The 21,123-nt window shown below is 38.8% G+C and overlaps 1 protein-coding gene and 1 long non-coding RNA gene across 12 annotated transcripts in view; one reads left to right on the top strand and one right to left on the bottom strand.

The window, feature by feature from the left end:
* FBXL2 (F-box and leucine rich repeat protein 2) overlaps nt 1-21,123 on the top strand; it is a 78,314-nt gene that overhangs the window by 22,214 nt on the left and 34,977 nt on the right. For 5 of the 10 annotated variants that reach the window (XR_012088475.2, XM_078377570.1, XM_078377571.1 and 2 more), the window contains exons 4-13: nt 6,650-6,724; nt 8,308-8,402; nt 10,304-10,372; nt 10,454-10,549; nt 10,803-10,929; nt 11,111-11,185; nt 12,003-12,133; nt 15,535-15,595; nt 16,148-16,192; nt 16,357-16,413. Coding sequence is in view for 9 of the 10 variants with exons in the window: in XM_078377570.1 (XP_078233696.1) it covers nt 6,650-6,724; nt 8,308-8,402; nt 10,304-10,372; nt 10,454-10,549; nt 10,803-10,929; nt 11,111-11,185; nt 12,003-12,133; nt 15,535-15,595; nt 16,148-16,192; nt 16,357-16,413 (831 nt within the window). In the remaining variant the exon portion in view is untranslated. Of the gene's footprint in view, nt 1-6,649; nt 6,725-8,307; nt 8,403-10,303; nt 10,373-10,453; nt 10,550-10,802; nt 10,930-11,110; nt 11,186-12,002; nt 12,134-13,451; nt 13,525-15,534; nt 15,596-16,147; nt 16,193-16,356; nt 16,414-21,123 lie in introns of those variants that run through there. The other 5 variants (XM_078377574.1, XM_078377572.1, XM_078377576.1 and 2 more) reach the window with 4 other exon arrangements.
* LOC144583562 (uncharacterized) lies at nt 52-6,295 on the bottom strand. Of its 2 annotated transcripts, XR_013537413.1 has the most exons (5): nt 4,776-4,918; nt 4,559-4,682; nt 4,316-4,399; nt 3,873-3,959; nt 1,298-2,113 (listed from the first exon to the last, which is right to left on the bottom strand). It is a non-coding gene; the product is annotated as an uncharacterized LOC144583562 (long non-coding RNA). The 2 variants fall into 2 exon arrangements; XR_013537414.1 differs by adding an exon at nt 52-956 and having other exon boundaries at nt 1,077-2,113; nt 3,873-6,295.

The following is a 21,123-nucleotide window of genomic DNA, read 5'->3' as shown; positions in this document are numbered from 1 at the left end:
ACGACGAAATCGCATAGCGATTAAGATTTAGCGATGTTTTAAATGGGGGGAAATCGCTTTGCGATGATCGGTACCCTGTTTTGCTTACCGATCATCGCAAAGCGATGATTTTTTAACAGCTGATCGGCGGTTCCAAAATGGCCACCGGGTAAAAAAAAGGCCACCTGCTGTTTTCTGTGACGGATTCCTTGCTTACCGGGCAGAGAAAATGGCCGCCGTATGGAGGATTTTCGCTTTAAGGCGAGTCTGAAGCCCATAGGAATGCAGTGAAGGGGTTTCAATGCATTCCTATGGGCTTTTAAAAATCGCATAGTGATGAAATCGCTTTGCAGCGATTTTTGCTGCACCGATTATCATCGCTATGTGAGGCACCACTGTAGTTAAAATCTTAAACTTTGGGTATTCTTAATAATAATTTAAGGAAGCACACCTTAATAAACTATGGTTTGTTATTAACATGGTTAATAATAAAAACAGTTTGTCTGGATTGAAACATCACACTTAACTGTGGTTAGTTAAAAATGCAGGCAAAACTGCTATATCTCTGGCTACATTGGATGAGTGGAAGGAAAAGGAAGCTTCTGAGCTCAAGGTTCATATATTGAACAAGGCCTTTTTATATGCTGGTTTACTTATATGATGAAACAAAATAATAATTATCTCAGGATCCAATGTTACTTACCAGTCCACTGAAGTCTTACTTTTGAGTAATTATGTATAACATATTGACCAAAGCTCAATATTGACCATTTAATAATCTGAGGATAGTTAATGTCATACTGTTGTTCCCATATTAGAGATGTAGTAAGTTTGAGCCCATATCAACAACAGCTTGCCTGAAGTCTTCTTACTGATGAGGTGAAATGAGAATGTGGTTTACACTTGCAGCCAGCATGCCACACCAGAAATGGAGTCTTTCTCTTGCTGTGTATGCATTTGGCAATTTCTCTGCATTCCTAAGAATATGGAATTAAAATATTGAATTATAGTTTGCTCAATGAAATCCTTATTAGTCTATTATAGTAAATCCTCTTTAACAAGAAAAAATGATTTCAGAGTTTATGTCTTTGTGATACCTTTCAGAAGAAGGTTCCTGAATGAAGTGAATTATCTAGATCCATTTCACTCTGGCTTCAGGCCTGGTTATGCAACAGAGACAGCTTTGGTCACCTTAGTAGATTCCTTGTGCTAGGAACTGGACACAGTGAGTGTGTCCCTGTTGGTTCTGCTGGACCTCTCAATGGCTTTCAATAACAATGACTGGTATCCTTCTGGGGTGACTTTCTTGAGTTGTTTTATATTGGTAAATGCTTAATTTTTAGAATATAGTTTCTATGGTATTTTGAAACGGTTCATTCTTCAGCGTGGTCTCTGTGAATGCAGACAAAAAGGGTTAATCCAGTGCCAGCGATGGTCCTCTCGGAACATTCTCGAGCTTTAAGAGAAAAGTAACAAAGTTTAAGGCTGCCTATACTGCGCATGCTCCATCCGCTCAAACCTCAGTTCCATTTTTCCTCCGAGTGAATTGGAACCTCTAGCTTCAAGCTCTCTTATAACCTATTTTCTGACTGGAATTTTTTGGTTTTTGACTTCGGTTTGGCTGACTTCGGACTTTCTGGCTTGCCCTGACGCGGACGCGTTTTTTTTACAGATTTTTCTTACGGATTTCCCTTTTAACTTGGCTGCTCTGGACTTCCCGCCTTTTTTCCCTCGGTAACGGCTTCAGTAAGACTATTCTAAAGTTATCTTATGTCCCCCTCAGGCCCGTTTAGCCGCTGTGTTGTCTGTTCAAGAAAGTTCCCCTTTCACTACGGGCATGATCGTTGCCTTTTCTGTCTAGGGGAGTCTCACCTTACACAATCTTGAAGACACTGTAAAGCTTTTGTTATAGCAGCTTTGAAAGCCAGGCAACAACGTCTGAAATACCATCTGTGGGACACTACTAAACCATCTGAGATGGAGGTTTCTTCACCGTTAGCTACCCCTCGCTCTGAGGCCAATGCGTCCCCTCATCCTGCAGTACCGAAGGCTTCTGATAAACCGGCCAAGAAGTCTGCTCCAACAAAAAAGTCTTCGTCGACATCGAAAACTTTTTCTGCCTCTTTGACAAAACCTGCAAAACAAACAAAGGGAAAGGCTTCTACTAAATCTAAGGACACCCAGATTCAGCTCCCGCCTGTTTCTGTGTCCTTGCCATCTCCCATTTTGGAGGATTCATCCAGAATTGATGTTGGAGGTAGCCCCCTCGCTTTCTCCTCGACAGATCAAGCCAATTCCTCCAGCTAGCGTCTCTTCACCGACACTGAGTCAGCTTGCTGGAGCAACTGCAGGCTTGACTTTTGCCCCACATAGCCCACTGTTTGTTGGGCGGGGATCACTGGCTCCTTCGGTCTCATCAGTGCCCTTGAGGCCGAGATCGCCATGTCGAAAGCGCTCCTGTAAAGCTAAACACTCTTCACCCGATTGACGTCGGTCTCTGTGCAGGAAGGTAGTTGTGCTCCCGCACTCTTCTCGACATCGACATCGAGACAGGTCTTTGGATTCGTATAACTCAGAAGACAGACAGGTTCAACATCGAAGAGACTATACTTCTTCTGATAATTCGTCGACCTTGACCGATCGGTTTCAAAGGCACAGGAAAGTGAAATATGTTTATGTTTCATCTTCCTCGGCAACATCTCCACAACCCAGTCGTCATCAACGTTGTGAACGACTCGACACTGAGGCTCCAAAGAGTAAAGAACAGGCTCCCTCGGTGCCTCTCCCTTCGACATCGACTGTTCCTCTATCTTCTCTTCAGACACAATCCTCATCGCTTGACATCGAAATACATCATCGAAAGAGAGCACACAATGTTTTCTCTTCGGACCCTGAGGAAGTTTCTTCAGTAGCCACTTTGGACTCAGAGCCTGAGATACCAACTCAACCCTGCCAAGGCAAATTACCGGAGGGGGAAGTCGTGGGTTCTGACATGGCGGACCCTCATGCATCCTCCCCTTCAGAAGATTTTTCTTCCTATTCTCAAATGCTGTCTAGGCTGGCTAAAACCCTTAAATTGGAAGTAGACCAGCCTGCACCTCCTGCAGAGGACCTTATCTTCAGAGACATCAATCAGGAGAGGTCTCCCCCACCAAGTCTGACTTTCATTCCAGCTATAATGGACATCATTAAAGAGTTTTGGGAACAGCCCTCTACTTCCGATCCCATTTCCCGCCGCACAGAAAATCTCTATCGTGTTCATGGGACTGAGACTAAGTTCCTTCTCAGGCATCCCATACCTAATTCGCTGATAGTGGAAACCAGCTGTACCAAACCTACAGGGAAATCTCATGTTATCCTTACGAATAAGGAGGGATTGAAATTGGAAATCATCGGATGAAAAATTTATTCCTTGATGTCCTTTCTCTTACGAATCATCAACTACCAGACGGCGCTTGGAGCTTACCAAAAGCAACTTGGGCTTAAGATGTTACCTGGCATCAAGATGATCCCTGAGGATGTTTGCCAGGGATTCTTAAATTTTTATGACGAAGCCCAAACAGTGTCTAGACACCAAAGATTATCAACTAGACATACAGCAGAGGCTGCCTCCAGAGTTCTTATGTCTGCAGTCACCTTAGGCAGACATGCCTGGTTAAGAGCAGCTAACATTTTGAATGATGTCAAGACAAAGGTGGAGAATCTCCCCTTTGATGCTACTGGCCTGTTTAATGAAAAAACAGACGGTCATCTTGAGGAGTTGCATAAGGCCAAGAAAACGGCAAAATCCTATTCTATTCAGCCTCAGCCTAGATTCAACAAGTTTCAGTGGAGGAAGTCATATTCCCAATATTCTCAGTCCTCCCAGCAATACAGGCCATTTAAGAACTTACCTCAGAATAGATCTTCGCAAGCGTCGTCTTCTGCTCCCAGCTACCGTCCTCAGCAGTCTCAGCGTAGGCACTCCTACAAGCCACCTGCTAAAAAATCCAAACAGTAGCTTTGACTCTGCCATCACAACAGTCGGAACTCCCATCACCACAAGACTTCATCCATTCCTGCCAAACTGGCTTGCCATCACAAACAACCCTTGGGCACTAAAAATCATCCAATTCAGCTACCAGCTGGAATTTATAGAATATCCTCCTCTAGGATATATAAAATATACCCTTCGATCCCGCACTAGAGGAGGAGGTTCTGTCACTTCTGGCAAAAATGCTATTCAGTTAGTTCCACAAAGAGACTTAAAACTGGGTTCTACTCCCGGTACTTTGCTGTGCCAAAGAAAGATTGAGGAATAAGACCCATCCTCGACTTAAGGACTTTAAATACTTACCTCCATCCACGTCGCTTCAGGATGGTGATGTTAGAGTCCATAATGCACCTCTTGAGGAAGAACAATTGGTTTGTGGTGGTGGATCTAAAAGATGCATACTTTCATGTGACTATCCATTCACATCACAGAAAATATCTTCGTTTCATATTCCAGGGCAACATTTACCAGTTTCTGGCCCTCCCATTTGGCCTTTCAACAGCACCAAGGACATTTACAAAGGTCATGCCACCAGTGGTAGCTTACCTGCGCCTCCAGCGAATCCACGTCTATCCCTACATAGACAACTGGCTGGTGGTTTCCTCATCCAGAAGTCAAGCCTTGAAAGACACGAAGTTCATCCTGTGACTGTTTCCCTGTCTGGGTCTCACTGTCAACAAAGAGAAGTCACATCTCAAGCCATCTAAGATTGTGCATTACATCGGGGCCAAGTTGGATGCCATCAGAAGTCAGATTTTCTTACCTGCAGAGCGTATCCTGAAAATCCAGAGGGCTCTCAGGAAGTTTTGGCCCAAAGCTCGGGTGACGGCGAAGCATGTTCAACACCTGCTAGGTCTCGTTGCTTCAACCATCTCAGCTCCTCCTCTTCCTTTGGTGCAGAGATCTCTCATAGGCAGAGGCAATCTTCGTAGCACCTTTTTGGCCTCGACAGCCTTGGTTTCCGACGCTCATGAAGATGTCAGAATTTGTGAGACTACCAGTGTCGCCCAGTCTGCTGACACGGGATGCGGGCCGGATTTACCATCCAGATGTGGAGACTCTACATCTAACGGCGTGGAAGATCTCCCCGAGATCAAGGAGGTACTAGATAGAGCAAAGAAACCATCCACCTCCTTATTGTACAGCTACAAGTGGAAGAGTTTCTTGAAGTTTACTGAAGCCAGGGGTCTTACTCCATCCCCTGTGTCACTGTCTACTCTGCTACAATACTTACGGTACCTGTTCGACTTCAGTTTGTCTGTTTCCACCATAAGAGTTTACCTTGCTGCCATCGTTTCCTTTCAGCCTAAAGATTCAGCTGCAACACGTTGGTTCTCCCACCCCACCGTTAAAGCCTTCCTCAAAGGACTTACTAATTTGAGGCTTCCAGTTCGGCCACCAGTTCCTCAGTGGTCCCTTCAGTTGGTGTTGAATGTTCTTACCCGGCCACCCTTTGAACCAATGGCTACATGTGACCTCAAAATGTTGTCTTTGAAGTCATTGTTTCTAGTAGCTATCACTTCTGCCAGAAGGGTAAGTGAACTCGCTGCCCTTAGGTCAGATCAACCTTTCCTACAGTTTTTCAATGACAAGGTTGTGTTACACCCTGATGTTTCCTTTCTTCCAAAAGTTGTTTCTGACTTTCATCTCAACCAGCCATTACTACTACCTACACTTTTTTCTGAACCTACAAATGACACCGAGCACATGCTCCACACCCTGAATGTTAGGCGGGCCCTTGCTTTTTATGTTTCTAGGACCAAGGACTTCAGGTCCTCTAATAGACTGTTCCTCTGCTACTTTGGAAAGAAGGGGCTTCCTGCCACGTCTTCAACGCTGTCCAGATGGCTTGTTTCCACTACCCTGTTGATGTATGAGCTTCAACACAAAACTTCACCTGAGGGTCTTCAGGCTCATTCCACCAGAGCCATGGCCTCCTCTACAGCCCTACTTCGTGGTGTTGATGTGCCTGATATCTGCAGGACAGCCACTTGGTCTAATGCCTCTATGTTCATCACCCATTACAGGCTAGACCTGCGGGCTAAGAAGGAGACAAGTTTCAGGAGAGCAGTGTTGACGTCCGTCCTTCAGTGACAGCCCACCATCTGGTAAGTGAGTGTGCTAGTCACCCCTTTTTGTGTGCATTCACAGAGACCACTGAAGAAAGAGAGGTTACTTATCTATAACCATGGTTCTTCAAGTGGTTCTCTGTGAATTCACACAATCTCGCCCGACCTCCCCACTGTCCATCACTGGTTTTATCTGGCTCATGCTCAGGTACTTGTGGTGGATAAACGGAACTGAGGTTTGGACGGGCGGAGCATGCGCAGTATAGGCAGCCTTAAACTTTGTTACTTTTCTCTTAAAGCTTGAGAATGTTCCAAGAGAACCTTCGCTGGTGCTGAATTAACCCTTTTTGTGTGAATTCACAGAGAACTACTTGAAGAACCATGGTTACAGGTAAGTAACCTCCCTTTATTGTATAGTTGTAATTGTTGTGAATCTCCTTAGATCCTTTATGAGGGGAAACGTGGAATATAAATAAATAAATAAACTACTGAAAGGTAATTATTATGATTTTTGTACAACATATAACTTGTAATGCATATAATTGTTTGTGTGTTTTATGTATTTTAGTTTTGGAATGTCTTGGCCTTGGATGGAAGTAACTGGCAAAGAATAGACCTTTTTAACTTCCAGACAGATGTAGAGGTTAGTATTTTATTACGGTTCTCATTTTTGTTATACACTGTACATACAGTGTGAAATTACAGTTCTGAAAGATTGATGTGGGTGCACTTGGATTTGAAGCTCATGATCTGTGAGCCACTCCTGGCAGGAGGTGGGAGGATGAGCCTTGATGCCAGTTCGAAGAGCAGCTTGCAAACCGCGAGCTCTGGAGCGATAGGAAGGGAGCGCGGAGCCCGCATCAACAGCAGAAGGTGAGTGGACAGTCCCGCCCCAGGGGGCTGGACCCTTGTTATGTCCACCTGTGCAGTAGACATAATTAACATCTCTAATTAGCATTGCAATAGATATGTAACATGATTTGTTATAAAAGTAATGGAAATGTACTTGATCACAACTGTCAGGATTCCATGTCGCCCAATTGTTTCACCAAACAAGGAGCTCATGCTACATGCCTCTCAGCTGCCACCAGCTGATTTCATCAACAATACCTATTATTAATACTCAAGGTCCAGGCCATATGTCATTTTAAAAGAACCAAATAGACATTGTTTATTTATACAGGTGTTGACAGAACAAGCAATGTTAATTCTTAAACAAATATTCTCCTTTATCCCTCTCAACCATCACTCCCCCACTCATAGGCCAAATCTCTCTATCTTAAAACCCTATCTAAACTCTTCCTCCTCCTATCTAAACTCTTCCTCCTCCTGCTGAGTCTCTTATATCTTGTGACTCTGCACTCCCATTGGTCTATGCAAGTAGCCTATGAATATTCATAACCTGGGCGGACACCACAACATTTCAGTTTTTCTGGACAAAAAGACAAGAGTTACATTTCATGAAATGAGAATTGGAAAGACATTAGTCCAAATAAATAGATGAGTGTTAGATTTCAAAATTCATATATAAGAGCAGGGGCTTTCCACTGGAATACACTCATTAGCTTCGTGGTCATAGTTCAGTATAGATTTTTCTAATTCCTCATAGTAATTTTAATTTACATACTATAAGGTAAGAGTAGACAATCCTATACTCTAAATATTTTGTAATACAGATCCCAGGGTTCTTGACTATTAGTTTTGTGGCTAAGCCTGTTAGGAGTTGTATTCCAAACTTTTAGTGAACTGAGATTATCTACCATCATTTTCAATAGTTTATTCCAAAGCGAGAATATTGCAATAAATTTTAATATACTAGAACTAAACTCTAGAATTAGAATCTTAGAATGAAATGTAACTGTATTGATAGAGGAAAATTTCTGGCATCAATAGGTTCTGATTTGGCAAGTATGTTTTCTCTTATTGGGTTCTCCTTTATACCTGAGCAAAGGATTTTCAGTATTGAAGTCTATATTCATAAGTAGGGATAGAATCTCACAGAGTTTGTTCCAAAAGAAGTTTGTGTAGCAAACTTTCCTGACAATCCATTTAGCTCTTTCAAACCTCTGTGATTTATCTCATGGCATTTATTTGAACAGAATTTGAATAAGGTCTTCAGAAAGGAACTTTTTTCCTATGTTTTAGACAGTATGCTTCCTGGCATGGACCTCCTTTTGAAATCCACCTGTTTAGATATGAAGTTGACATTTGTTTCATCTATTTAAGGGTCGGGTGTTAGAAAATATTTCCAAAAGATGTGGTGGGTTCCTGAGACAACTGAGTTTGCGTGGATGTCTTGGAGTTGGTGATACCTCTTTGAAGTGAGTAATATTTTGAACTATTAGCACATTGGTGTGTGTTTTTGAGTTTATTTAAAAAGCACTTTTTGTTTCTGTTGTTGTCTTCAGCTTGAGAGAAATGCAGGCATGAGAGAAATGGCAACATGTATCTCAGTAGAACATTAACTTTCCTTGACATTTAGTCCAACTTGGACAATGAGAGCAGTTGAATTCATGAAAATGACATTGCAACTGTGTTCTGAGTCTAGTGTGAGATAGCATACAAGAGAAGGGAATGTGCCTCTGAGATGTGTTGATGAGAGCTATCTAGGCATTGAGGATGCATTATTTAGAGCAAGGATCAGCAGTTTTGTGGCTCTTTAGATGTAGCTGGACTATAGCTGCCATCCTCTCTCCCACTGGCTTTTGCTGAGTTGCAATCTAACATATGTTACAGTCATGGCCAAAAATATTGACACCCTTGCAATTTTGTCAGACACAGTCCGTACAGTCAAACATGATGGAGGTTCAAAGATGTTTTGGGGTAGCTTTGCTGCTTCTGGCACTGGATGCCTTGACTGTGTGAATAGTGTCATGAAATCTGATGATTACCAAAGAATTTTGGGGCGCAATGTGGTGGCCAGTGTCAGAAAGCTGCATCTCCACCAGAGGTTATGGGTCTTCCAGCAGAATAATGACCTGAAACACACTTCAAAAAGCACTCCGAAATGGTTACAAACAAAGCACTGGAGAGTTCTGAAATGGCAGCAATGAGTCCAGATCTGAATCCCATAGAACTCCTGTGGAGAGATCTCAAAACAACAGTTTGGAGAAGGCATCCTTCAAATCTGACGGCCCTGGAGCAGCTTGCAAATGAAGAGTGGTCCAAAATTCCAGTAGAGAGGTGTAAGAAACACATTCATGGTTACATGAAGCAATTGATTAGTTATTTTTTTTCAAAGGGGGTGCTGGCAAATATTAAGTTAAGGGTGCCAATAATTTTGGCCAGTGCATTTTTGGGTTTCTGTGTGGGATTGTATCAGATGTGACTTTTCTTCTCTTATTTTGTGTGTGTGTGTTGTTCCAATGCAAACCAAAGAAATGAACATGTGAATACGAAAACATTTGCAACTGCAACCATTTTCTGAGAGAAGAGTTGCATTTTCAGACAGAATTGCAAGGGTGCCAATATTTTTGGCCATGACTGTGTTGTCTGATCAGATTCATATGTGAGATATTTAAGGAGTGATTTTACCAGTTCCTCTCCTCCAGTGAGCTTCCGTGGCTGAGAATTCAAACCCTGGTCTCCAGAGTCCTAGTTGATTACTCTAGAGGACCACAATTTGCCCACCTCTGGCATTGAGTATTCTTATAGGCAATGTGTTTTTAGTGCAGAATTTCTACTGATGTTTTTTGGTCAGGTTTTGTTTTGTTTTTGGGTGGTAGTAGTGGAGAAAGGGTAGACCAGTCTACATCCCTTTTCATAGGACTGCTGGTCCTAGTTGAAGAATGTTTACATTAGTCTTCCGGAGTGCAGCAGTTTGCTGATGTCCCAAGGTGCAGAAACCATCAGCAGCTTTCCATAAAGGAGCTGTGGATCCATCCTCTAATAGGCTGGCAATCAAATTCTTAAAACCTGATCCTAGGAAAAATTAGGTACATTTAAGGCCACAAGTCATCCTCAGATCAGCCTTTAAGTTATTTAACACATGTTGGAACCTGTTGTTATAATTAAGTTGCTTGGATAACCTGGGGAATTTCAGAAGACAAGCTCTGCTTAGACTTTTATCTTCCATATGAATACGGTTAATTAAGAAAGGATGTGAATAATAAGCTGTGAATTATACAGTAAAATGCAAGCCTCAGTCTAAAACCTGCAAATTCTCTTTCAAGGCCAGCCATGTTTTGATGTTATGTAAAACTTGATTTTATTCCTTTTGCAGAACATTTGCACAGAACTGTAGAAACATTGAGCATTTGATCCTTAATGGATGCACAAAAATTACTGATAGGTAGGTGGACAGTTTTTGATGTTATTAACTGCATTTTTTAAAAATTGTTGAATACATTTTAGTTCCTCTCCTTCTTTACAGTACTTGTAACAGCCTTAGCAAATCCTGCCCCAGGCTGAAACATTTGGATTTAACATCTTGTATTTCTGTTACAAACAACTCTTTGAAAAGTCTAAGGTAAAACCATTTTTTGTTTGTTGAATGGCTTTAAAAGGATGGTGATTACATTTCGTTAATGATTTATGCTGCCTGTTCTTGGTGTAGAAATATATACTGATGTATTTTTCAAGCATATTTTTTCTTATTGGGGGCTGTTACCTATTGTGTGTGTTAATATAAGTTTTGTTTGGATTAGTCATTGTTGTTTAGTCGTTAAATCATGTCTGACATTGTAACAACTATTAAAAGTTCATTTTTTAAATTGTTACAGTGAAGGGTGCCAAAATCTGGAGTTCTTGAATCTTTCCTGGTGTGATCAGATAACAAAAGATGGTATTGAAGCACTGGTAAAAGGATGTAATGGATTAAAGGCACTATTTCTGAGAGGATGTACACAGGTACAAACTTGCTTAGGTCTCACGTTGAGCCATAAGGGGTAGTTTTATATTGGGATACTTGAAAAACTTAATGTAGTTATATGGTGTGATGATTCATTTTTTTCAGTCAATATTGTGCACTGCTATTCTGCTAGGCGTCTAGATCTCTATTGAATTATTTTCTACATTTATTTTAATACAGCTATTAGATGAAGCACTTCACCATATTGAAACTCACTGCCCTGAACTTCTAACTTTAAACCTACAGTCATGTATGGTAAGTGGTTTTTCTCAGTATTTTTTTCAAAGTAGTTTCTCAGTTTGAAATCTTATGTTCTCCTGGTATGGAAAATGACAAATTTGATACATACAGTATACCTGTGCTGCAAATCAGTTCAGTATTGAAATGAGTGCTGCAAGTACACTTCAGGTGTGCATGATAAGAGTGTGCTGTGGAAAGGTTTGTAGGCTAGATCATTCTTCAGTTGAATTTGTTTTTGGCACATTTAGGTAGCAATCCTGTGCACAATTACACAGAGCTATAAAATAGAGTGGGATTTGTTTCTGAGTAAACATTCAAAAGCTAGAGTTTGTGATTTTTGCTTAAGGGAATTTCAAGAGGTGTCTTTATTCTGAAAGTAAACAAAACATGAGATTATTTCAGATGTCTGCTAATGTGTCCCACAAGTTGTTTACTTTAAAACACTTAATAGTGTTCATTGCTAAAATATATGTATTTCTCAAATATTTATTTCAGTTATTTTTGTTTTTTTACATTATTTTTCATGAAAGTCAGGACAATACAGGACTCTGACATGGGAAAAGCCATTCTTCTGACTTAGGACTGAATAAAAATATAAGTAAGCTCTAACTTTAAGAGATTCTGAGACATTCGTTGTCACAGTTTTTGGTACTATGAATACAAAGGCATTTAAAAAACGTAAGATTTTAAAATGTGTTTGAAGGACTTCTCTCTGTATGGCTATATCATGTGAAGCAAACAGAACAATTAAATACCTTGGAATGGCTTTAAAACATTTAAAAGCAGAATGGTAACTCTAGAGGACAAAACTTTCCAACACTTTCTGTTACAGCAAATATCAGATGACGGTATAGCGGGTATCTGTAGAGGATGTCCCCAACTCCAGTCGCTTTGTGTTTCTGGTTGTACAAACCTTACAGATGCTTCTCTAATAGCACTTGGTTTGAACTGTCCAAGACTGAAGTGAGTAGTGCTCAGATGTTGTATTAATCTGTCTTGAAGTTGCATTAATTTTCTTAGGAATAGTAAGTGCTTAATACTGTTCAGTGATAACTAAGTTATCTATATTGATGCTAAAGAACCTTCCAGCACCTTAAAGACTAACAAGTTTTATTTGACATAAGCTTTCACGGACTGTAGCCCACTTCTTCAGTTGCATCTCCACAGACAGACCCTAAGAAAGCTTACGTTAAGTAAAATTTATTAATCTTAAAAGAGCCCCATTATTCTTTTGTTTTGACTGCAACAGACAACATGGTGATTTCCTTGAATAGATTATCCAGCTGTCTGTGCGGTCTAGTACATGTTTATGCTCTTTTACATCAAGGTAAGTATGGATAGGCTTGTAGCGGGTGTGACTTGTAGTAGACATCTTTAGATAAGTAATAGTGAACCATGTTCATTCCCAGAAACAAACTGAATGTGCAGTTCCATATTGCAGAATGATCCTGAAGAGCTGATTAAGTGTATTTTAAGTTATCTAGTGATAACTTCGTCTAGTCTACAAAAGCTCATGTTACAGTAAAAATCCCAGCCTATAAAGTAACAAAAACCTCTTTCCTTGTTTTTGCTATCATAAACTAGCATAATTACATCTTAGAATTGCTAATTAGACTACAATCTATAAATAGTGGTTCATTTCTGAGCCTTTCCTCATCTTTCTGCTTTCTTTCTTTACCTACTTAAGTTGAGTTTATACAGTTGTTTCTTCACAATGATATAACTATTTTTTCCAAAAATATTGAAGGATGGAAAACTGAGAGTCCATCACTGGGGGAAGTGTAGACAAAGAACCATGCTGAATAGTAGGAAACAACTTCTGGCATAGACTTCTTGTACTGTGTGGTATATGAGGGTAGCATTCACTCCTTATTGATACAGAATAATTGAAGACAAGTCAGAAAAGAACTGTTCTTGCCTCTGAAATGGATAGAAAGCAAACATTATTATTTATGCACTAATATTTGCAGATATTCCCTTTTAAGATTTTCCCTATAGAACTGAGTAATTGTATGTAGAAATGAAACACCACACAAGTTTTGCTTTCCACTCCTGGCACTAAGGACTCCAGAGGGAGCATTCAGAGATGCACTGCTGATCTCACCTGCACCAGAGTCCCTCCAGCATGTGGACTTTGTTAAACAGCACCCACCATGCCTTTCTCCAGACAAGATAATCTTAGGCAATTGCTAGACTTAAAATAAAAATGATACTTATTGGCAATTCTGTTTGTTGTGCGTCTCCCTCTTCCTGATATTGTTCCCCTCCCACTTCTTCTTAGGGTCTGTTTGTGGAGGTGAATTTTTCTTTGCAATGTATTTCTGCATTATTTCCCTTAAGGTGAATATAGAAAGGTTGGTGCATTTTATATTTTGTTTTGTAACTTTTATTTTCTGATGGTTATGGCTGCAGTTCTCTTTTTTTCCTTCTGCTTGTTCAGTTTTTTAAATGCTAATTTTAAACATCTTCAGGGGATAGATCAACAATTGGGACATGCCAGCTGACGCTAGAAGTGTCTCTTCTGCTCTCCAGGCAATTGGCAGTTGCATCAACTTGCACTCTAGGCATCTTCTAGCTTTTCCAGAAATTGAGATCTCAGTCTGTTTAGCTATTCGTGTAGTAATGGAATGTGTACCAGTACCTTAAAAAAGTAACTGTGCCTTTTAAAAATTGAATACAACCAAGTCAAATAACAGTAGGCTTAGGCTACATGGTTTTCACTTGAGGGAGCCAGGATTGAATAAGCTTAGATGACATAGCTGGCTAGATAGCTCAGTGCGTTAGATATCTGATTATGGAGCCAGAGGTGAGAGTTCAGTTCTCCACTGCATCCCAAAAGAGCCAGCCTGTTTGGCCTTGGGCAAACTACACAGTGCCAGGATGCCCGCAGAAGAAGCAAACGTGAACCATTTTTGAGTCCTCTTCACCTAGAAAACCCCAACAGCAGTTGCCATAAGTCAAAATACATGATTATTATTTAGACTGTGAAATTATCTGCTATAGAATTTTACAGAAGTATGGACATTTATGGATAGTCTGGAGAAAGTCTCCCAACAGTTGAACCTGGAGTTATTTGTGGAAGCTGAATGTGGGAGATTTAGGGCATATGGAAGGAAATACTTTGCAACAGAGCATAATACTGAGGAATTCAGTAGAGCAAGATGTAGTGATGGCTGCAAGCTTGGGGCTTTAAAAGAATTATCAGCCAACCTAATGATGCTATAGTCATGGCGGCTATATGTTACCTGCTTTATTGGGGCAGCACCCCTTGTACATTAGGGGCAACATGAGCAGGAGGAAGTGATTTTTCTCGTGTTCTGTTTGTTGGCTTCCCACAGCCAGCTGCTTAGTTTGAGTGTGAAAAGAATGCCGTCTAACATTTTAGTCTGATCAAAAAGGTTCTTATGTGTTTACACTAGTAGCCTTCTGAAAGCTAGATTTATAGGATATTCAATTACTGATTGGAGCCAGTATCTGGAATTTCATGTGAAAAGTTACTACAAATTGTTACAGATGGCACACTACGGTATATCACTGTATAATACTACAGTACTGGCTACTGGTATGCTGCAAGGGACCAGTCACTTTCAAAAGGCAAGGTTTTAGGTCCTGCAGTGGCTGAATTGTTAAGAAGGTAATAGGCTACAGTACAGTTTACTCTTACTCTTACATTTATATTCCACCCCTCCTCCTAGAAGCTCAAGATACATGGTTTTTACTCCTTTATGCAAGCACAGCAAGGAACATTGGATTTGAGAGACAAAGTGACTGTCCAAAAGTGCACTTTCAGGGTTTTTTTTTGTTTTTTGTTTTTTGTTTTTGCTGAATGATAATTTGAACATGGTCTCCTTACTCTTAGCCGGACACTCTTAAGTATGTTTTGATGGTTCAGCCCTAAAAAAAATACGACAGGTATCATGCTTCAGTGTCTGAAAACAATAAAACATTGATAAAGGCATTTCACCAGTCTTCCAGTCACAGGGTCTGCTGCAGCCTGGAATTTTAAGAGGTGGGGATTGAAGTGATTAATGCAGTTACAGAAGTCAGGCTGAACCCAAATAATGACAAGAGTTTCTCCTGCCCATCCTCACCCCAGCTGTCACAGATTTCGGCTTCATTTCCATGATCCTAATAAAGGAGATTCCAGTTGTTGCACTATATCTACCATAAATACAGGATTTTAGTAATGTTGCAAGAGTATAGATTTTGCCCTATGGTCAATCAGGATGTCAAAATAAAATTAGAAGTCAGTGGACATACTGCTTCTGTTGATCTGTTCCTGGTTCTGTTGCACAGAACCATGTATTAAGCTTCTGATAAGAATGTCCTGCTGATGTTTCTCAATCATAAAACTTTTCCCCCAGAATTTTGGAGGTTGCAAGATGTTCTCATCTCACTGATGCTGGTTTTAGCCTTCTGGCCCGGGTAGGTAAGGTTGATATTATTCATATTTGTACCTTGCCTGTTCTCTTAGTAGCTCCAATTAGGATACATGATTACAGGAACATTTCTGATGCAGGTTAGACTAAAGCATAGTAACCTCGCTAAAGCTAGTGATATTTAGCAGTGACCACAGGCCTATCCATACACCACTTTGATTTATTTTTAAAATATAATATTTACTAGAACAGAACTGTAATTACAAGGATGTATAAGGAAAACCTATTTAATTTAGAGGTATGGTTATTAGAGAATGATTATGATTTTGCTTTTAGCCAGCTGTATATAAGAGCTAAATAAGCCATATTTTATACAAATCCAGTAACACAGACACACTGACCATAATATTAGAAGGCAGTGAATTCACTTTCTGGGGGTTTTTTTAGGGCTTAGTCTTTGGGATTGAAGGGGGGAGAGATCCAGTAATTAATTTCCAGTGCAAGCTAGTTTTTCTAAGGTATTAAAATGTCACAATAGAGTTCTAAACTCTGATGTTAGTTTTCGTCTTTAATTATGGGATTTCTGTTGTGAATTTAGAATTGCCATGAACTAGAGAAGATGGACCTAGAAGAATGTGTTCTGGTGAGATCCATTTGTACATGACTTGTCTGCCAAATCCAGTGACGTGCATAATTTATTTTTTCTTTGTTTCTACAAAGAACTTGTAGACTACAGAAACTGGCTCAGAAGATATGCTTTGTTTATTGCTCTTACATCTATATATAAATTTATTTTTCCCTTTCTAGATAACAGATAACACATTGATACAACTTTCCATTCATTGTCCTAAACTGCAAGCACTGGTAAGTGTTCTGTCATCAATTACTGTACTTACATGTGGACTATACAATAGGCTCATGTTTACTTCAGTTTTTTTGGTGGAGGAAGTAAATTAAGAATTTTAAGATCGTGTTCTTGGTATTATGTAGGTCACAAATTAAAAAAACTTTTTTAATAATTTTTTTATTTTCTAACATAAAAATCACATATATACAAAGATAGCATCATATATAAAATAAGAAACATATTATACAGCTTAGCCTACAAGCAATCTTATTCATCGATATACTTCTTCCAGCAAGATCTTCTCCATATTGTTCATTTTCATTTCTATTTATTATGGAACGCTTTCTTTCCACCAGTCATAAAATACTTAAGTAGAAATTTGATTTTTCTTGTCCTTTTAATTTGTTAGTCTATCCATTTCTGCTTGTTCTAGTATTTTTTAATGATCATGTCATCCTTTGGTGGATCTCTCTCCTTCCAGACCTGTGCCCATACTAGCTGCTGTCAATACATGTGATATTAGGTAGTAGCTTTGCAACAAGAAAATTTCTGGTTTAAATTCTAAAGCTTGCTTGGGCATTTGCTTAATCCACATACGAACTTTGATCCAATATTTTCTTGCTATGTCACATGTCCACCATGCATGGTAATAAGTTCCTTCCTGATTTTTGCATTTCAAACATTTGTTTGACATATTTACAAAGATTTTTGCAAGTCTGGATGGAGGGAGATGCCATCTATAGAACATTTTATATTGTTTTTCTTTATAAGAAGTTGCTAATGTTAGCTTAAAGTTTTTTATCCATATTTGTTGCCATTTTTCTAGTTCTATACTATATCCAAAGTTTTTGGACCATTTCAACATTGTCTCCTTAACTTCTTCGTCTTGTGTGTCCCATTGCAATAAAAATGTATACAATTTTTGAACTTGTTGTTTTTCTGTAGTGAGTAATATTCTCTCAAATATTGTATATTCTTTATAGAATCCTTGTGTTTTTTTTAAAAATCTTGATTGTAGATTGATTGTAATTGCATTTGGGGCACCATGAAAAAGTCAATCCTTGGCTCTCTAGTTGAGTTCCTCATTTAGCAGCTCATTATATGTTGTTATTTCCCCAAAATTTAATACGTTTGGGTGAGTAAGTGCTTTCATGGGTGAGATCCATCTAGGTGTTTTCACATTTTTAACATTTAATTTTTTCTCAGACTTTTAACAAAGAATTCTTTATTATATTTCTTTCAAAATATTTTGAGTTTTAGTTCTTCCTTAGCATAGAAAGGTATGCCAGCCTGCTTGCAAATCATGTCTCTCTAAGTATAATATTCTCTTGTTTTTTAGCTTTCCCCTTTTTAAAATCCATGTTAAGGCACTTGCTTGGTAATATAGATTCCAATTTGGCAAACCAAATCCTCCCCTTTCTTTTGCGTCTTGTAATAGTTTACGTTTGATTCTCGGCTTCTTCTTTTGCCATATGAACTTTGCAACTAAAGTGTTTAGTTCCTCGAAGAATTTCTGCTCTAGTTTAATTGGTAAGCCGCCTAGAGTGGTCAAAATGACCAGATAGGCGGGATATAAATAAAATAAAATAAAAATAAAAAAAATAAAGTAAGTAAGTAAGTTCTGGAAGAGGAAGATTACTTTTGGAAGGATGTTCATTTTCACCGTTGCGATCTTACCTAAAAATGATAGTTGTAATTTCTCCCATCTTTCCAACTCTTGTTTGATCTGCTGAAGGAGTTTCGTATAGTTATCTTCTTTCAGTGAGGAACATCTAGCAGTTAAATTAATTCCTAAATACTTTACTTTTTGTTATTTGAATTTCTGTGTTTGAGATGAGTTGGGTCTTTTGTTTTGGAGTTAGATATTTAGTTAAGAATTTTGTTTTCTCTTGATTAATTTCTAGTCCAGCTACTTTGCCATATTCCTTCATTTGTTCGAGTAAGACTGGAGCTGTTTCTATTGGGTTTTCTAAAATAAAGTCCAGATCATCTGCAAAAGCTTGAAGTTTATAGATTTCATTTTGATCCTTGTTCCTTGTATTCCTTCATTCCTTCTAACTTCTCTATTCAATATCTCCAATGAAAGAATAAACAACGATGGGGAGAGTGGACATCCTTGTCGTGTTTCTTTAGCAATCTCAATTTTAGCAGTTCCTTCTCTATTTACAATTATTTTTGCTGTTTGTTTTGTATAGATTGCTTCTATCGTATTTAAAAAGTTTTGTCCAAAGTCCATCACTTCAAATTGTGTCTTCATAAATTCCCAATTTAAGTTATCAAAGGCTTTTTGAGAATCTAGGGAATAGAAGAGCCATTTGTTTCCCCTGATGTGCTTCATAATATTCTAGGATATCTGTTATTATTATATTATTCTTCAGTTGTCGTTCTGGGAGGAGACCGTTTTGAACTTCATATATAAATTGTGTTAGTTTTTTTCAATCTTTCCACCATAATAGATGGCGGAATTTCTCTTCTACGTTGAGAAGAGAAATTGGCCTATAGTTCCCTATTTGCGTAAGATGCATTCCTTTCTTGGGTATTAGTGGAAAAAATTTTCGAACCAGGGTTTTGGAATCTTCGCTTCTTTCAGTGCTTGGTTGCAAACATTTTTTAATGGTTCCACAATTTCCTCTTGGAATGTTTTATAGCATTCAGCCGGGGGTCCATCTGGTCCAGGGGTTTTCTCATTTTTTGGTTTGTTTATACTTTTCATAATTTCCATCAGTGTTATTTCAGCATTCATCATCCTTTAGTTTCCTCTGATAGTTTAGGAAGATTTGCTCTTTCCAAGTAATCTCTTATCTTCTTCTCATCCATTACTTGTGCTTTGTAGAGATTAGTATAGAAGTCCATTATTATATTGTGTATTTGGCTCTTTTGAGTTTGTAATATACCTTTAAAATTTTTTAAATCTATTTATTTGTCTCCTTTCTTTCTGTTTCTTCAGTTTATATGCTACCCAATGTCCTGGTTTATTTGTGTTTTCAAAAAAATTGCTTTGTAGCCTTTATTTGTTGTGCCATTTCTCCTGTATCTATAAGATTCAATTTGTGTTTCAGCATATTCATTTCCTTTTTCACCATTTTATTATTTGGGCTATGTTGACGTTCTGCTTCCAGTTTCTTATACAGTGGTGCCTCGCTTAACGATTGCCTCGTTTAGTGATGAATTCGCATAATGATGTTTTTTTAGAAAATAATATGCATCGCATAACGATGTTTCCTATGGGCGATTTTCGCTTAGCGAAGTTTGGGACCATGCTTCACATAACGAATGCGATTTTAGGTCCCCTGCTTCACTTAACGATGTTTTTTTTTCCAATTAAAAAAGTGTCTTAGAAGGGTCAAAAACGGTTCTAAATGCTTGGATTCATTAGAGGACCCCTTAAGTCATGTGCAAACCTGATTTGGCTTTGATCTGACTTTTCGTTAATTTTTTGTGAATTTTTTTTTTTGGCCCATAGGAACCAATGGACCTGTCAAAATCTGACAGCTCCATGCTTTCCTATGGGGGAGAAAACAATTTACAAAAAATTAACGAAAGTTCAGATCAAAGCCAAATCAGGTTTGCACACAACTTAGGGGGTCCTCTAACGAACCCAAGAATTTAGAACAGTTGCTGAGTCTTCATTAATTTTTTGTGAATTTTTTCTTCCCCCATAGGAAATAATGGAGCTGTCAGATTTTGACAGCTGTCAAAAGTTAGGGGGAAAAAATTCACCATAAATTAATGAAAAGTCAGATCAAAGCCAAATTAACTTTTGCATCAGTTTTAGAGGGTGCAGAAGCTAATCCAAGCATTTAAAACCATTTTTGACCCTTTTATGACACACTTAATTTTGCAAAAATTGACTTCGCAAAGCCATTAAAATGTATTGAGTCAGCTTCAATACATTCCAATGGAGGATACATTGTTTCGCTTAGCGATGTTTCCTATGGGTTTTTTCGCTTAACAACGGCAATCCGTTCCAATTGGAACGGATTAACCGGTTTCCAATGCATTCCTATGGGAAATGGTGTTTCGCATAGCAATGGTTTCACATAGCGATGGTTTTTTTTGAACCAATTAACATCGCTATGCGAGGCACCACTGTATTCTTCTTTCATGTTATTATATTTCTGTCTTTTTGTTTTGTTTCTTTTAATTATATATAATATTGCTAATCCATAGAATACCGCCTTTGCTGCGTCCCATATCACCTGTGGCAGGGAATTCTGTGTTACACTGCATTTCTTTTTTGCATTGTCTATGAATTCTTGTTCTTTCAGAATCATTGTATTAAGTGTCCACCTTTCTTTTTGTTTTCCTCTTCCTTTCCATGTGATTTTGAGTGGATTATGATGTGCCCATAAATTTGTTTGTATGTTTAATTCGTCTATTCCTACCCTCAAATCATTTGTTGTCCATATCGTGTCAGTTCTGGACCAGGATTCATGCCGATTCAAGTAGAATGTATGTTGTTGTTTTTCTCCGTTCTGTCCTCGCCAGGTATCCTCCAATCTTAATTCTTCAGTCATTTGAAAAAATATTTTGGGTAGTAACTTTCTTTTACTTTTCTCTTTATGATTCTTTTTATAGTGCTTTACTGGATCAACTATAGCGTTGAAATCTCCAATTAAACAAATGTTTTGATAATTCTTCTCACTTAGGATATTATAAAGCCTCCTATAGAACGCTTCTTGTGCTTCATTAGGGGTGTGTATGGCAGCCACCAATTTCTTTTGATG

This window comes from Pogona vitticeps, chromosome 6, assembly GCF_051106095.1.
Source record: "Pogona vitticeps strain Pit_001003342236 chromosome 6, PviZW2.1, whole genome shotgun sequence".
Taxonomy (NCBI): Eukaryota; Metazoa; Chordata; class Lepidosauria; order Squamata; family Agamidae; genus Pogona; species Pogona vitticeps.
Note: the sequence above shows the minus strand (reverse complement) of the source record. Positions and strands in the feature narration are given on the sequence as shown.